The sequence below is a fragment of the Scomber japonicus genome, chromosome 23 (assembly GCF_027409825.1).
Source record: "Scomber japonicus isolate fScoJap1 chromosome 23, fScoJap1.pri, whole genome shotgun sequence".
Lineage (NCBI taxonomy): Eukaryota > Metazoa > Chordata > Actinopteri > Scombriformes > Scombridae > Scomber > Scomber japonicus.
Genome location: NC_070600.1, coordinates 21,528,795 through 21,544,544, shown reverse-complemented (window position 1 = coordinate 21,544,544; position 15,750 = coordinate 21,528,795). Strand labels below are relative to the sequence as shown.

The window sequence follows — 15,750 nt, the reverse complement described above, 5'->3', positions numbered from 1 at the left end:
GTATAATAGTATATTTTATATCCAATATTAATGTTCTACATCTACCTACTTCTTCTTATTTTTGAATTGAGACTGAGATTGTTCATTGTGTTGAAACCCACAAGGTCTGCAGCTAATGAGTGTCTTCATCATTAGTGACTAATCTAATGTCAGAAAATGATGAAAAATGTTGATCGCTGTTTCCAAAAGATCCATTTAACATCTTTAAATGTTTTGTTTTATCCTGAACAAGAGCTCACACCACAAAGATACTCAGTTTACTGTCATAGAGGACTAAAGAAACCACAAAATTCACTTTGGGAAACTGAAACCAGAGAATTTTGAGTTTTTGGTTGTCATTCATCAGGAAGAAGGCTAAATACCGCTCCAAAGCTAAGCTACATTTTGGCAAGGGAAAAACCGATATAGCCATTTTCAAAGGAGTCTCTTGACCTCTCACCTCAATATATCTGAATGAAAATGGATTCTATGGTTACCCAAAAGTCTCCCCTTTACATACATGTCCACTTTATGCCAATCTCATGCAGTTTTGGGTAAAAACCATGAAGCTTTTCATTGTCAGACCATTCTTTTTAAAACTTGAATTCATAGTATAAACTGACCTATCGTGACCTTTAGGATAATCACAGCCTCATGAAACTTTTTTAACCACAAACTGCACATCTTGAGCTTTCAGAGGATTTATGGCTTTCCTTTCTCTTCTGAGGAATTTCAATGAATAGAAGTGCTCGCCTATCCAGTTGCTGAGGAATGCAGTTCTTACAGAAATCTCTAAATGTCAAAAATTTTTAATACCAAATCACAACATGATTTTTTTTCTATGGTGTTCCTCGAGGTCTTTGTGTCTTAATACAGTATCTTGGAGGGGTTTTTGATCATTTTGATGAGATCTTGATTGGTCAAAAATGGTTTAATCCTGCATCTAATATGTGGAACAGATGTTATCAACCCAAAAATTGCTTAAAAAAAACATAATTGAGCATCATATACAGATTTATGACAAGAAAAATTTGACATACAGAGCAGATCCATTTCAAATTAATCCTCAGGTTCCCAGCTTTCAGATGATGTATACCACTTCTATGTAGCTTATACTGTTGACCTGCTATCTCCCCATAAAGACCCTACCCCCCCCCCTCATCAAAAAAAGGACAAAAATGGAGGTATGATAGAGAGGAGAGGAATGGAAAGGGTTAAAAAATGACTCAAAATGATTAATTAACTATCAAAATACTTGGCAGTTAATTTAATAGTTGTCAGCTAATTAATTAATCGACTAATCGTTGCAGCTCTTGAACGCACCGCCTCTAAAGCAACGACACTTGACACGATCAACTTGATGCCCCGAAACGAAAAAAAGAAAGAACAAAGAAAAAAGAACAAAAGAGCCGAAGCAAAGCGAAATGAACAGAAGTAAAAAAAAAAGACAATAAGAGCTTCGACAGAAACAGAAAAAAAAAAAAAAAATGAAACGTGGAAAAATGGAACGAGACAGAACAAACCGGGCAATCAAACGAATCAGTCAAAAAGAAAAGAAGGAAAGAAAAAGAAAAGAGACAGTGGAGGGGGAGAGAAATGAAGACAGACAGAGTTCATGTATTTCATCATGCCATCTGCGACGCTCTGATCAATGTCTCATTATCACTTCAACACCGACTGCTCGCTGAGACTCTCCAGCTTGTCCTCTCTCACCCTCTTCCTCCCTCTCCCTCTCTCTCCACCTCTCCTCCTCCTCTTCCTCCTTCTTCTATCCCTCTATCCCTCTATCCCTCTATCCCTCTATCCTCCTCCTCCTCATCTCTCCCTCATGGATTCCTGTCTTTCTCGCCTCTCGCTGACACAATCCCTCACTTCTCTGGTGCAATCTCGAGGAATCTCAGCCAGGCTGGAAGGTAATACGGTGAGAAACTTTTTTCGGCAGGGCGTTTTTTTTTTGTTTTTTTTTTCGGGTACGAGTACGAGGAGGGAGGTTAAGTGCGAAATCAGGGCTGAGAGCGAAAATCCTCATCGCTCGCAGAAACAATATATGTGTGTGTGTGTGTGTGTGTGTGTGTGTGTGTGTGTGTGTTTATGTGTTCCCACCACCATTCAATGTAATGCTAATCCAATTCATTTTTAATGAGGAAACTGTCAGCTCTTACCGCGAGGCGAAAGAGATAAGCGGTCTGTTGCACTCTGGGAAATCAATAGCGCACTTGTTTATTTTGCTGTTTGAATTGTTTGTGTGTTTAAAAAACAAACCGTCGGGATAGGCTGCCAAGATAAGTGTTCTTTTCAAAAAGCTTTAACTCCTTTGTACACAGCATGCGTGTCTCTCTCTCTCTCTCTCTCTCTCTGTGTGTGTGTGTGTGTGTGTGTGTGTGTGTGCATCACTCCAGAGGAAGATTACCACAAGTCTAACAGCAATGTAATTAATTTACTCTGTGTCGATAGAAAAGAAAGAGAGGAGATATCGTTACAATTGACTGTTTCTGTTTTTTCGGACGAGGCGTGCAGGCAGGCAGGCATGCATGGGGGGGGGGGGGGGGGGGGGGGGCGGGAGCGGGCGATAAGACTCATAAAGCCGGCTCTGGGATGATCTGGAGTCAGCTTTGCATTCTGGGATAAATTGGAGCAGAATTGGCTTCATGCTGAGCTTCTACACATTAAGAGCAGACAAAAAAAAAAAAGAGGAATAAAAGAAGAAGAAGAAGACAAAAAGAAAACCAGCCACGAGATTTGACAATAATGTAATCTGGCTGTTATACTGTACATCTCTTCGTCACTTTCTCTTCTTCCATCTCCTCCGCTGACTAAACTAATGAACCTCTGAGCAGCCATTCGTCACTGTTACAGCGACTCTAATGCTGAGTTTATTAAAGGTCATTACCATTAAGTGGATGGATATGTTACGTATGGCCTGCTCTATATTTTACCATTCTGGCTGCGAGTTGCTGCAGCTTTATTAAGTTCCACCACCGTTACCCCGACAGTTATGTCTTATAAAGTCGTATTTCGCCATATTTCAGTGGAGCGGATGATGGCTTTCATAAGGATTCCTCCCCCTGCTTTGCTGGATACTGTCGTTTTATTGTATTCCTCCGCAGTGGACAGTGATATAGCAGGTGGCTTATGAAGCTACTTCATCGTCTGCGTGTCAACAATAAGGGCTCCTCCTGGATGTAAAAGTTATGGCAGATTCTCCTTTAATACACACACACACATTGACACACACACACACACACACACATTGACACACACATATATACACACACACAGTAGCTGCATGTGGAAAACGCCTTTAAAAATGTTCAAAAACACATTTAAAATGTACCTGAAACTGAGTTTAAAGGGTCATTTCATCCAATCATAGTTTATCCATTTTCATATTCGTGCCCAATTACTCAGCTTTAAGGGTCACTTCACCCAAATTGCAAAAAAAAAAAAACCCACATGTTTTCCTCACTATGTGGTATTCTAGTCATGCAAATAGTTTCAATTAGATATTTGCTGCTGAGCTTTCCGCAGCTCTTCCACCCTGAATAATCAACACACATCATGATTTCCATTGGAAATATGTTCCACCGAATGTTCATCGAGGTCTCTGGATTATCCGAAGTAACCAGACATTTTTTTGCCGTTGAGTTTTTCAAATGGAGTTTCTAAAAACATCAATTTATCTCCATTATATTTGTGTTTTTTTTTTTTTTTTGCTGGAAAGCTCAGCAGCAAACATCTTCAAATATCATCTAATGGATCAATTACCAAAAATGCACCCAGGAGGTCAGGAGCACACCGAGCTGAAGCCTCATTTCACACTGAAAGGGCAAAAAAAGTCTGACTGAACTGAAGGAGCAGTCGGAACATTTACTTTAACATAAAAGAAGCCATCGAAGCGACTTAGTAAGTGTCAGATATTGTATAGGACATTTAAGCTTTGACTGCTTGTAATATGGACTCAAATTCTCCTGGAAAAAAATGTGCTTACCCTCAAAAATGAGGCTTTTAATGGATCTATAGACATATAATTCAACCATGCATCAGCCTCGGATAAGAATATAATATAATAAAGATTTTTAAATATAATGTTTTACAATTTGAATGAAGTTAAAGCTGAGTAATTGAGCAGAAATAGACAATAGGACAATCCCTCTAAACTTAATTGACCCAGACTGTTTTGACTGTTCCTTCTTTCCTTCCTCCCTCCTTTCCTTTCTTCTTCCTCCCTCCCTCTCTCCCTCCCTCCCTCCTTTCCTTCCTTCTTCCTCGTTTCCTTCCTTGCTCCCTCTCTTCTTCTCTCTTTCTTCCTTCTGTCCTTCTTTCCTCCCTTCCCCCCCACTTCTTCCTTCCCTCCTTTCCTTTCTTCTTCCTCCCTCCCTCCTTTCCTTTCTTCTTCCTCCCTCCCTCCTTTCCTTCCTTCCTTCTTCCCTCCTTTCCTTCCTTCTTCCTCCCTCCCTCCTTTTCTTCCTTCTTCCTCCCTTCCTTCCTTCCTCCCTCCTTTCCTTTCTTCTCCCTCCCTTCCTCCTCCCTCCCTCCTTCTTTCCTTCCTTCCTTCCTCCCTTCCTTCCTCCCTTCCTTCCTTGACTCGAGGACAACAGGAGGGTTAATGACATTGTCTTTTACTTTCCAAATCTACCTCAATAATAAATAATAAATATGAAACCAAATGTTATTGCTGTGTCAGGATAAAAAATAATTAAAACCAGATTGGTAGAACATAATAACAAAAATCAGACCTTGTAAAACTCTTTTTAAAAACACTATCCTGTGTCCCTACTTTAAATATTCAGCTGTTTCTGAATATAAATGTCAAAGAAAATATCTCTTCTTTAATTTTTTTTAAATAATAACTATGTTTGATGACTTTCCATGCATATAAGGGTTTAAAAAAATAGGAATCCTGCACATTTCCACTCTAACTAATGCAGTAATGTTGGTGGATGGGTATATTTCTTAGTATGAATGTAAAAAAAACACTTATTTTTTGAGTGTTTGTGTATCAAAATATCTATATATCTCTATATAACAGTGTTTGATGACTTACCATGCATATAAGGGTGTATAAAATAGAAATCCTGCACATTTCTAATCTAACTAATGTTGGTGGATGGGTTGTATCCAGCTTAAAATCTCCAGGGGACTCCATTTAATCAATCAAATCCTTGAATGATATCATCAAATTTAGATTACAGATCCTATAAACAGTCATGTAATGTTAAGGTAACATTTTATTAGGAAACCACAGAGTCTTTCTGTTTTAAGAAATTACTGATCCTTCCTTTAAAAAGTGAAACTATACATTAAGTTTCTTGTTTTTAAAGATTTACGACTCCAGTAGGAACGAGTGGGTTTGTGGCTGAGAGGAACAGAAAAGACAGGAGAGGAGAGACTCATAAAGTATTTAGAGGTAGACTATCCCATTGTTGGGTGTCGCCTACTCACGGGATTTGTGGACAGTAAGAAAAATATGGAATAACATTGGCCTCATCTTTAAAGACATGCTGGTATATATACGATCCAACAGCTTCCTGGTTAGAATGAAAGGGAATGGGGAGCGAGGCCCGCGATAGGAAATCAATCCTGGATCTGCAATATGTAGTTTGGAAATGGGGTGATGTGAGGACGGAGTGGGTGACAGTGCTTGTGTGTGTGTGTGCGTGCATGAGATAGATGCATTAAGGGGAATGTGTGTGCATGTGTGTGTGTGTGTGTAGCTTGTTTGTACGTGCGAGCAGACTCAGGGGAAAGAGGCTGCTGGTTCACTACGAGGCCAAAACGATTCAACTTTCACTGACCTCCTTTTTCGAAGCACCTTAATAATTCATCACACATATAAAAATATATTTATATACATCAGCAACCCCTCCACCCCCCACCCCCCTCGTCCCCACACACACCCCCTACATTTTCACTCTTTTTCTGTTCCTCTCTATGTGTCTCGCTCAGTCTTTACCCCCCCCTCCCCTCTCCCGCCCCCCACCCTTCACTCCTTCATCCCGTCTGCCCGTCAAGAAGCGAGAAAACACATAGCTGAGATAGCTATTACCAAGCAAATTCAAAAACTCTATTGATTCATGAGTGTGTGATAGGCTATTGATGCAGCTGTGTGTGTCTGTGTGTGTGTGTGTGTGTGTGTGTGTGTGTGTGTGTGTTCACTTACCATTAGATTTCTCACTGTCTGCAGGTTTCATCTGAATAGGGTGGTGCATCTGTTGAGGAGACAGAAAAGAAGAAACAAAATATATTAAATTCTACACTCTCAAATGCACAATGTGCCTCACACATGATTTAATACGCATTAATTCACATACAGTACATGAGACAGACGATTTCATCTGCTTTGGGTTTTTGTTTTTTTTGCTAGGCTAGATACAAATCTGGCGACACGCTAAACAACTTGAGTCCAGAGGGTGCCACATTTTCTAAAAATACCAGAACGAGAACAAGGAAGAAAGCAAGGCGAACATTTCTGAACATCTTGTGCTTTAAACACTTCAACTAGCCGGCAAACAACACGCGAGAAGGAAGGAAAGGAGGGAGGAAGGAAGGAAGGTAGGATAGAAGGACAGAGGAAAGAAAGAGAGAAGAAGGGAGGGAGGAAGGAATAAGGAAGGTAAAGAGGGAGGAAAGGAAAGAAGGGAGGAAAGGAGGGAAGGAAGGAAAGGAGAGAGGAAGGAAGGAAGGTAGGATAGAAGGACAGAGGAAAGAAAGAGAGAAGAAGGGAGGGAGGAAGGAATAAGGAAGGAAAAGAGGGAGGAAGGAAGGAAGGAAGGAAAGCAGGGAGGAAGGAAAGAGGGAAGGAAGAAGGGAGGAAAGAAGGAAGGAAGGTAGGATAGAAGGACAGAAGAAAGAAAGAGAGGAGGGAAGGAGGAAGGAAGGAAAGGAAGGAAGGAAGGAAAAGAGGGAGGGAGGGAGGAAGGGAGGAAAGGAAAGAAGGGAGGAAGGAGGGATGAAAGGGGGATGGAAGAAGTACAGACGGAAGGAAGGAAGGGAGGAAAGAAGAATTAAACGGGGTCAATTTGACCCGGGAGGACGACACAAACACAAATGGAAAGGGGGTTGGAAATAACACCGGCAAACATCACAACTCGGTATAGAGAGATCATTCCAGTTGTCGCATACATTCAACATTCACCTCCCACAGAAATGCCGACTCATGCAGGTGCGCTCGGTCATTTTGAGTTATCGGTGTAACCTTTAATTAGCGAGCGGCTGTGGCTCAGGAGGTAGACCGGTTTGATCCCCTGCACTTCCACTCTGCATGTCTGAGTGTCCTTGGGCAAGAGACTGAACTGATGGCTATGCCCGTATAGTGTGTGTGTGTGTGTGTGTGTGTGTGTGTGTGTGTGTGTGTGTGTGTGTGTGTGTATGCATTTGATTAGATCCTGATGAACAGGCTGGCTCTCTTGCATGGCAGCCTCTGGCATCGGTGTGTGTGAGTGAATGTTGAATTGTAGAGCGCTTTGAGTGTTTGGAAGACTAGAAAAAAAAAGGAGTTATGTAAGTGCAGTCCATTCACCATTTAATTTTGGGGTAGTTTATTCTGCTTTAGGTCAAATTTTATTGATGTTATTCTCGTCTGGGCGCCCGCTGAAGTCGAGCTTAAGCTTCCTACTTATTGTGCTATAAAATATTCATTACCTGATAATCTGGCCCTTCATATTCTCCATCTGGGTTTGTGTTACTCCTCATTTCCCTGAGACCAACTTGTGGTCATAAAAGAGGAGTAAAGATTATCTTTGCAGCTATAGGCCTACCTTTATACCTTTTTTAACATCTGGCTATATAAATGCATCTCAAATCACCTCCTGCCTGCAAACACCAACCGCAAATCGAACCTCATTGCTTCAGTGGATGGGAACTTAACCACCGCAATCCCCCTCTCCTCTCAAGGTTGTTTGAGCAATCATCAATCCGTCTCGAAGACTTGCAATTAACACCTGCTATTAATTTGGATGCGTTATCAAAGTAATGATATCTGATCACAGGCATTTGCATCGTGATTGCAATCCTACTGCATGGACTTCTTTTTCCCTTTGCCTCGTCTGCTGCTTTTTTGAAAACTTTATAAACTAGATAGCAGAAAAAATGGAAGAATTATGCAACTTTTCAACTTCTTAATAATTTGGTGATGTCATTTACATCTGGCTGAAGGTTTAACGACGATGCAAGCTCGACCACCTGCAGATGTGGTCTATGCTTGATTTGATTGCACTCTGATTGCAAAGTGTTTTGGATGCACTTACACCTTGCATTTATATAACATATCCAGATACATATTGCATGTTTCCACCAGGTGTAAAATTGAGTTTAATGCCTACATTTACACACAGCATTGATGACTATTTTTCCTCATGCTGAGAAGCTATCCAGATAAAGATTGCATGTTTCTAGCAGGCGTTAAAAGGGTCTAATGCTTGTATTTTCCTTTGGCTTTTTTTCAATACATGAAATCTCTCTGATGTTCCCAAGAAAGCAGTTTAATTGAGATGGCTGATGGATGTATTTTTAAGGTGGTGGGTCTCCCTTTTATAGAAAACAAGCAAACACTTCACAGATGAGAAGGCTTTGTCCCCCCCTTTCTCTCACCATTCTTTCAGTCTCCCCCACCCCGCCCCCACCCCCTTCTCTCTGTCCCCTTTTTTATTCCCTCCATCTCTCTTTCCTTTATGGGAAATTATGTGGCTGTTTGATCTGTGGAGAGACGAATGACAGTGATTCTCCAAATCTAGCCCTGTATCAATCACACTCAGAGTCAAATACCAGCCGTGAGTGTCTGTGTGTGTGTGTGTGTGTCTGTGCGAATGTGTATAAGTGTGTGTGTGTGTCCGTATGAGTGTGTGTGTGTGTGCCCCTGTCTTACCCATAACGCCCCTGGGCTCAGTCACGCTGTGACAGAAGGCTTTGATCTTCCAATTCTATCACACACCTTTATCCCAACTCTCTCCCTCTTGCTCTCCTCCTTATCATCCTCACTCTCAGCTTCTTTTTTTTTCCCTCTACCTTATCCAAGACCTGCCCCACACACACACACACATGCACACACACACACACTTAGTCTGGCCGTTGATTAGTTCCCAAGTCTGCCTGATGGGGGCAGTGAACGGTGGAGGAGGAGGAGGAAATGAAAAAAAGACAAATGGCAAATTAAAGGCTCATAGAGTACTGTACATCTGCATCTGACAGGTTCATTACAGACAGCAGGTCAAACGATAAAGAAAAAAAGAAAATATACTATAATAAGAGAGAAATCAAGATAGAAAAAGTCAAAATGAAGGAAAGAAATATCCAAATTTAGTTAAAATTCTGCAGTTTGTAGTGTGCATTATTTACTTAAAGGTAAAAAAAAAGAAAGAATGAAAGAAAGAAAAGAGAAATCTAATTGAAATTCAGTGACAGTTGACTGCTTAGACTTGCAGTTAGCAGCCGCAGTGTCTTCAGGTAAAAGAAAGAAGCTGAAAGAAAGAAAAAAGAAAGCAGGAGAGAAAGAGAAAGCACTTAAAACAACATAAAAATGAATCAGGGAATCGGGGGGAAAATAGGCCGACAGAGGAAGAGAGACAGAAGGAGGGAAGAGGGTCATAGACACTTGGACAGACAGGAATAGTCTCTAAGGCTTCAGGCTGCCGTCTCAGTGTAGTATCACTAACAAGAGGACAGATGCAGGGACATGGATGAGGTGTGTGTGTGTGTGTGTGTGTGTGTGTGTGTGTGTGTGTAGGAGGTGTGGGTGGGGTTGAAGCCACATCAAAAGAAGAGAAGTCATGTCAAAGCAAACCTGGAAGTCACATCACGTCAGTTCTCGTTAATCCATTTCAAAGTCTGTCCTCTAACGGGGGTAAAAAACAAAAGCAAAAGAGAAAACAAAAGCCGTGACAGCATCCACCGTGCTGCCGTCATTCACTCCTGAAAGACGCTGCCAACAGCTGCCACGTGTGCGCACACACACACACACACAGTCATGTTTCCATCACTTCAGAGGACATTACATTGACTTACATTCATTTCCTGGAGACTTATCCCTAATCTAACCCTCATCCTAACATTAATATAACCCGGAACTAACCTTCACTTTAAACCAGTGTTTTGTCCCCATAAAGGAGGCGAGTCCCTACAAACATGTCTGTTTAAGCGGTCCCCACAATGTAAGGAATACCTGGACCACACACATATACAAACACAAACAGCACACACACACACAAACATGTTTCCATCACTTCAGAGGACATTACATTGACTTACATTCATTTCCTGGAGATGTATCCCTAATCTAACCCTCACCCTAACCTTAATTTAACCCTAAACTGAGTCTTCACCCTAAAATTAATGATTTACACTAAGGAGGCCATAAAGGAGGCGAGTCCCCACAAATCTGTCTGTTTAAGTGGTCCCCACAATGTAAGGAAAACCTGAACATAATACACAAACACACACACACACACACACAGGTATAAAAACTCCTGTCTGGTTTCCGGCATCCCCTCCTCAGGTCTGTCTACCCAGAATGCCTGGCGGGCGGAGGCACTGTGGACATGTTTGATCTTGGCGAGCTCCCGCCGAGACCCACAAAGCAAGTCTCTCCTCCGCTATCCTACAATTCCACAGAGCTGTTTCTTCTTGCCTGGAAGGCCCACAGCCGCAGTCTGCCATTCATTATGCACTCAGCAGGAGCCCGGCAAAACTACTAAGTCCTCGCCGCGCTCAGGCTCATAAAAACAGGGAGAACCAAAAACTTCACTCTGTAGAGGCATGTGTGCAGCCGGCAGGATGCTGCGCTGGCATTTAGCTTCACAAATGTATCCTTCTATTGAGAGGGCAGCTTAAAACAACTTCCTGTTTACCTGGCACACACTACAGGAGAGCTCATTCTTCCTTCTATTACAAAAACCTCTTTTCTAGTGTCTTCTTCTTTTCTCTGCCAAGAATTGAACCGATTTTCTTTTGGTAAATCTTGAAGTGGTCCTCTTAAGCCACCTTAGGCGTTTGCATGATAATTATTCGGAGCATGATTAACAAAATATTTTTCCAAAAAATGAGCTGATATTCTTTGCAAGGGTAGCTGTACAGTTAATGACGCAAAGTTGAACCCTTGAATACAATTTCCTGATGTTTGATTAGTGTGTCGTAAAAAAAAAAAAAAAAAAGTTTGTCTGTGCTTTAAGGGGCTTATTATCTGCTTTTAATACCTCGGCAGTGCACTTGAAGTAAAGTGTCACCATTTGTTTTTAATCATTTTTAGAGCACTCGAATTGCCTTATTACAAACTGCATAGTTCAGTTCTGATTGACTGAGTCACGCCGGGCGCGTGGTAAAATACATGATAAATGCACACCTTTGAAAATCGATTAACATTTAATTTACATATTAATGCGCTAACTGAAAGTCACCACTCACACCGCTAATAATGAGTTGCCGAGCCACCGTGTTGTTACTGTTTAAGAAGTAACAACACCCTTTAGCTGCAAAGCACTGTGTTGCATTTATTAGCCTTTTATTAAACTATTTAACTTATCTGGGTTTATAGTTGATGAGCAGCAGCTACGCTAAGGTTGGGAAGGTTATTTTGGAAATGTAATAGGTTACAGATTACTAGTTACTCTATTTAAAATGTAATAAGTAATGTAACTATTTCAATGACTTCATCAAAGTAATGTAACTTATTACATTTGATGACTTTTCTAGTTTTCTAATCAATGTTTTCAACTGTTAGGGTAAATGTTCCTTCCTTCCCTCCTTCCTTCCTTCCTTCCTTCCTTCCTTCCTTCCTTCCTTCCTTCCTTCCTTCCTTCATTCATTCTGTCCTTCCTTCCTTCCTAAGCTCAGCTGTGTTGTCATGGATACTGACATGATTTATAAGGGAGATAATTTCTTATAAAGCAACATTTATCTCTCATTGTAAAATGTATTCATTAGTTCATGTAGATTTTAGAATATAAAATAAAGATATTTGATGAATAAAGTGAGTTTAATTGGTACTGTGACTCCATTTAAGCTCACATCATGATTTATTCACTAAATATAATAAAAAATATTGATTTTAAAGAATTAAAAACAGCAATATATGTATTCAGTAACATGTTAAATATTAAAAAATGAGGAAAAAACCCTCCTGAGTAAAATCTTAAAGGTCTGACTTCAGATGTAACCTCCTTTATAATCATCAGTATTTTCATAAGTAACATTAATTTAATTACACCATGCAAAGGTACCACTATCTAATGTCTGAATTCAATGGGCCTCATGCATGAATGTTTTCTTATTTATCTTGTGTATTTATTCTTGCAAAAAAAAAAAGCAATAAGAGGAAAATAAGACAACCTTTTTTTGTGGGATTCATATAAACCCTCTTAGCTGCCTGAATTGGTTGTTGAAATAGCTCGTTTCAGCCTTTTGAATATCACCTGTTCATAAGTAGATGCAAATTGATCATTGATATAATCCATGCCATGCTAAAAACTGCCATATAAAGCTTCATGTTCTTCATTCACAAAAAGTTCCCAAACATTCAAATCCTGCTGCTTTCACAAATCAGAAGACAAACACATAACAAAATTTAGGAGTGACAGCAAGGAGACATGAAACACAGCAAAGAACAACCCCAATATGAATCCAGCTAACATGTCATCAGAGCAGCTCTGCACTGTGACAGACATAAAGAGGGAATGATTGATGTGAAGTTAGACGCCAAAAAAAAAAAAAAAAATCGTTCTAGAGCAAAGCGCTCCGTGACGACGGGAGGCGGTCAACGGATGTGACAGTCACAGAGATATTAGAGGAGAGAATATTACAGTCTACAGGTGATGTTACACTGTCAACTGCAACACAAGATGAGACCGGACAGAGACCTGCCGAGAGACACAGAGGCGGCTGTCGGGAGTCAGACAAGTTTCCTAGCAACTACTGACATGTGGAAGTCGCTACATGGAAACATGGCCATACAAAATCATAAAATCTAAAAGAAATGTCTCAATAAACTGGCAGCCATGATAAAGTGAAAAAACATGGTAAAGTGAATAATAATTTTGCATTAAGTTTGTTTTACTTCTATATTAAATAACAGAGATGATGCATTCATGACACATACGACAGGAAGTTGCGAATGAAATCACTTGTACGTACATTTTAAGAATAAATCCGTTACTACAGGTGCTTTTTACACAAGGTCCATTGATTTCATTCATCCTACAAATGGGAAATTCTTAAGTCAGTGGTCATCTGTTAAAGTTCTCAGGCCTTCAGGTTTTTACAAGGATTTCTAACCCAGACCTTGTGACTGGAAGTATCCGGGTGGTAAACAGGACAGGAGCCAGCTGGAGTGGATTCCCACCTCCTGACTTGTCATTTCTCCTTCATTAGATAGTTATGCTCATGCTTTCTTTTTTTTTGGTCATTGTGGCATTTTTTCAAAGACTGATCTGTCATAAAAAAAGATTCCAGGAACAATTTCCTTTGTTATTCAATTACAAAATCCTTTAAAACCCTTTATAGGTCTGCTCAACCGTTTGCTAGAGGTCACTTTGTGTCATGATATCTGCTCAAAAACTAAATCTATTGAACCCATTTCACTTTTTGGGCAATCTTTAGCACTTGCATGAGGAATGTAATGCACAGACAGACCATCAGATTGTTCTATGGTTGCTATAGACACAGGTTGTTCTATGGTTGCTATAGATACAGGTTATTCTATGGTTGCTATAGATACAGGTTGTTCTATGGTTGCTATAGACACAGGTTGTTCTATATGGTTGCTATAGACACAGGTTGTTCTATGGTTGCTATAGATACAGGTTGTTCTATGGTTGCTATAGACACAGGTTGTTCTATGGATGCTATAGATACGGGTTGTTCTATGGTTGCTATAGATACAGGTTGTGCTAGTGTGTAAACAAAGAACAAAACAAATCACTGCTGGAGACATTTTTGAAGTTGATTTTCATTTTTTCATCTTGTACATGAACAGAATGAGTCTCTAATATGTTTTTAAAAAGGTTTTGAACAAATGAGGTCTGAATGAAGTGTGTAAAACATTGAATTTAGGGTCAATGAGAAAAAAAAATCCATGTTTTATTTTGTCATGGCCTCAAATAGGTAGGAAAAGCAAAATAAAGATGTTTTAAATAGTACTTTCTTGGTGTTACCTACAAAGGGTTAAACTTTTTTGGACTATAACTTGCATATTGCAAAAAATCTGAGGGTTTATAGTCAAATATTTGCATGCATAAACTGTATATTCCTTGTATATATAATAATGTTTTTCCTTTTCAATTTAATTTTTAGTGCTACTTTTTCATACTTCATTTGTTTTTATTGCCTTATTGACAAGTTTAATTCTATTTTAATATATGTGCACAGCATGGAGGAATTTCACTGTGCAATCCTGCTTTATATCCATTATACAGAGACAGAAACCTTAAAAATATGATCTCTCCTTAAATTAGAAAAAAAACCTTTTATTGCAGCAGTTCAACAATGTAGTAAATCCTTGAAAACTCCCAATAGACAAAAATGAGGTATGTGAAGAGACCATGAAACCAAGATAGTTTCATGATAAGGCTTAACAACCTGTTGCTGAGACGGCTGTTAATTCTCTGTAGGTTTGTCGCCACATGTCAACACAGCCATTTGATTCATGATTATTAAAAAAATATATTGATTAGTGGCGGTTTTAACTTGTCTGCGAGGCTGTCTGGTTGTAGCTACATGTGAGATTAGCTTGTCCACCATGTAACACAATCACCGCTGGATATTTATGTCAGTTAAAAAAAAAAAAAACCCGGCATGAGTGAAACCATAAGGTCCACATTACACCACAGGGATCAGAGTGCAGCAGGCAGCCAGGATGGATTTTTTACGACCTTCCAGTTATGGGACAGTCTCTTTAATCACCCCTCCTCTCTTTCCTGGCTGAGGCGAGGTGTCTATCTGTCTGACTAGCTGATGAAATGTCACCCACAAAGCCCCCTCTTTTCCTTTCAGCTTCTTTATCTTCATATCCTCATCATGTACAGAGACTCAAGGCAACCTGGCCGGCATTCAGGTGACCTATCCACTAAACCCCCCCCCCCCCCCCCCCGCTCCCCCTCCTCCTGCTCCTCATCTCCCCCCCCCTTGGCTAGCTGCTCAATAGTCCCTCCTAGTGCATTTTGTGCAGGAAACCTTACACTTCCTAAATGTTAACTGCTGCTCCTGGGTTAACGTTATCCCCTGCTGCCTACTGTCGCCCGCCGACTTCTTCCAGGAATGCCCTGGTGCTTAAAAGGTCAGAGGTTGACTTGTCTCGGAGCCAGAGGACTAACTTGAGGCTCATGCCGGAATAGGACGAGTGTGTGTTGTGTAAAAGTGTGTGTTGCTGCTATATGTGTGTGCCCTTTGCCAGCACCTTCAAAGCAGCAGCCAAGTTCACATGACCAGAGCGCGCGTGCCAAAAAACTGGGGAGTGCACATACTGTACGGTACCCAGCATCACACTGTCTCACAAACACATATACACACACACACGAGCAGGCACGCACACACACACACACACACACACACACACACACAGCGACCACACACTCTTCTCCTCCCTCCTGTCTGAAGGTGTGACGGTGAGCTGCTGGGTCAAAGTCAGACAGATGGCCCTCACAGTCGGGATTCAATATCGGTGACCGAGACCGTATGACCGACTATACACACACACACACACACACACACACACACACACACACACACACACACACACACACACACACACACACACACACACACACACAAGTGAGCAACATCCACAAC

General features: G+C 40.6%; 1 protein-coding gene across 1 annotated transcript in view; it reads right to left on the bottom strand.

Annotated features, from left to right (window-relative positions):
* The window catches only part of celf2 (cugbp, Elav-like family member 2), a 255,122-nt gene that overhangs the window by 51,310 nt on the left and 188,062 nt on the right, over nt 1–15,750 (bottom strand). Inside the window, exons 5-6 of the mRNA XM_053313798.1 lie at nt 6,140–6,188; nt 5,307–5,335 (exon numbers count right to left, since the gene is read on the bottom strand). Of these exons, the coding sequence (XP_053169773.1) occupies nt 5,307–5,335; nt 6,140–6,188 (78 nt within the window). The remainder of the gene's footprint in view (nt 1–5,306; nt 5,336–6,139; nt 6,189–15,750) is intronic.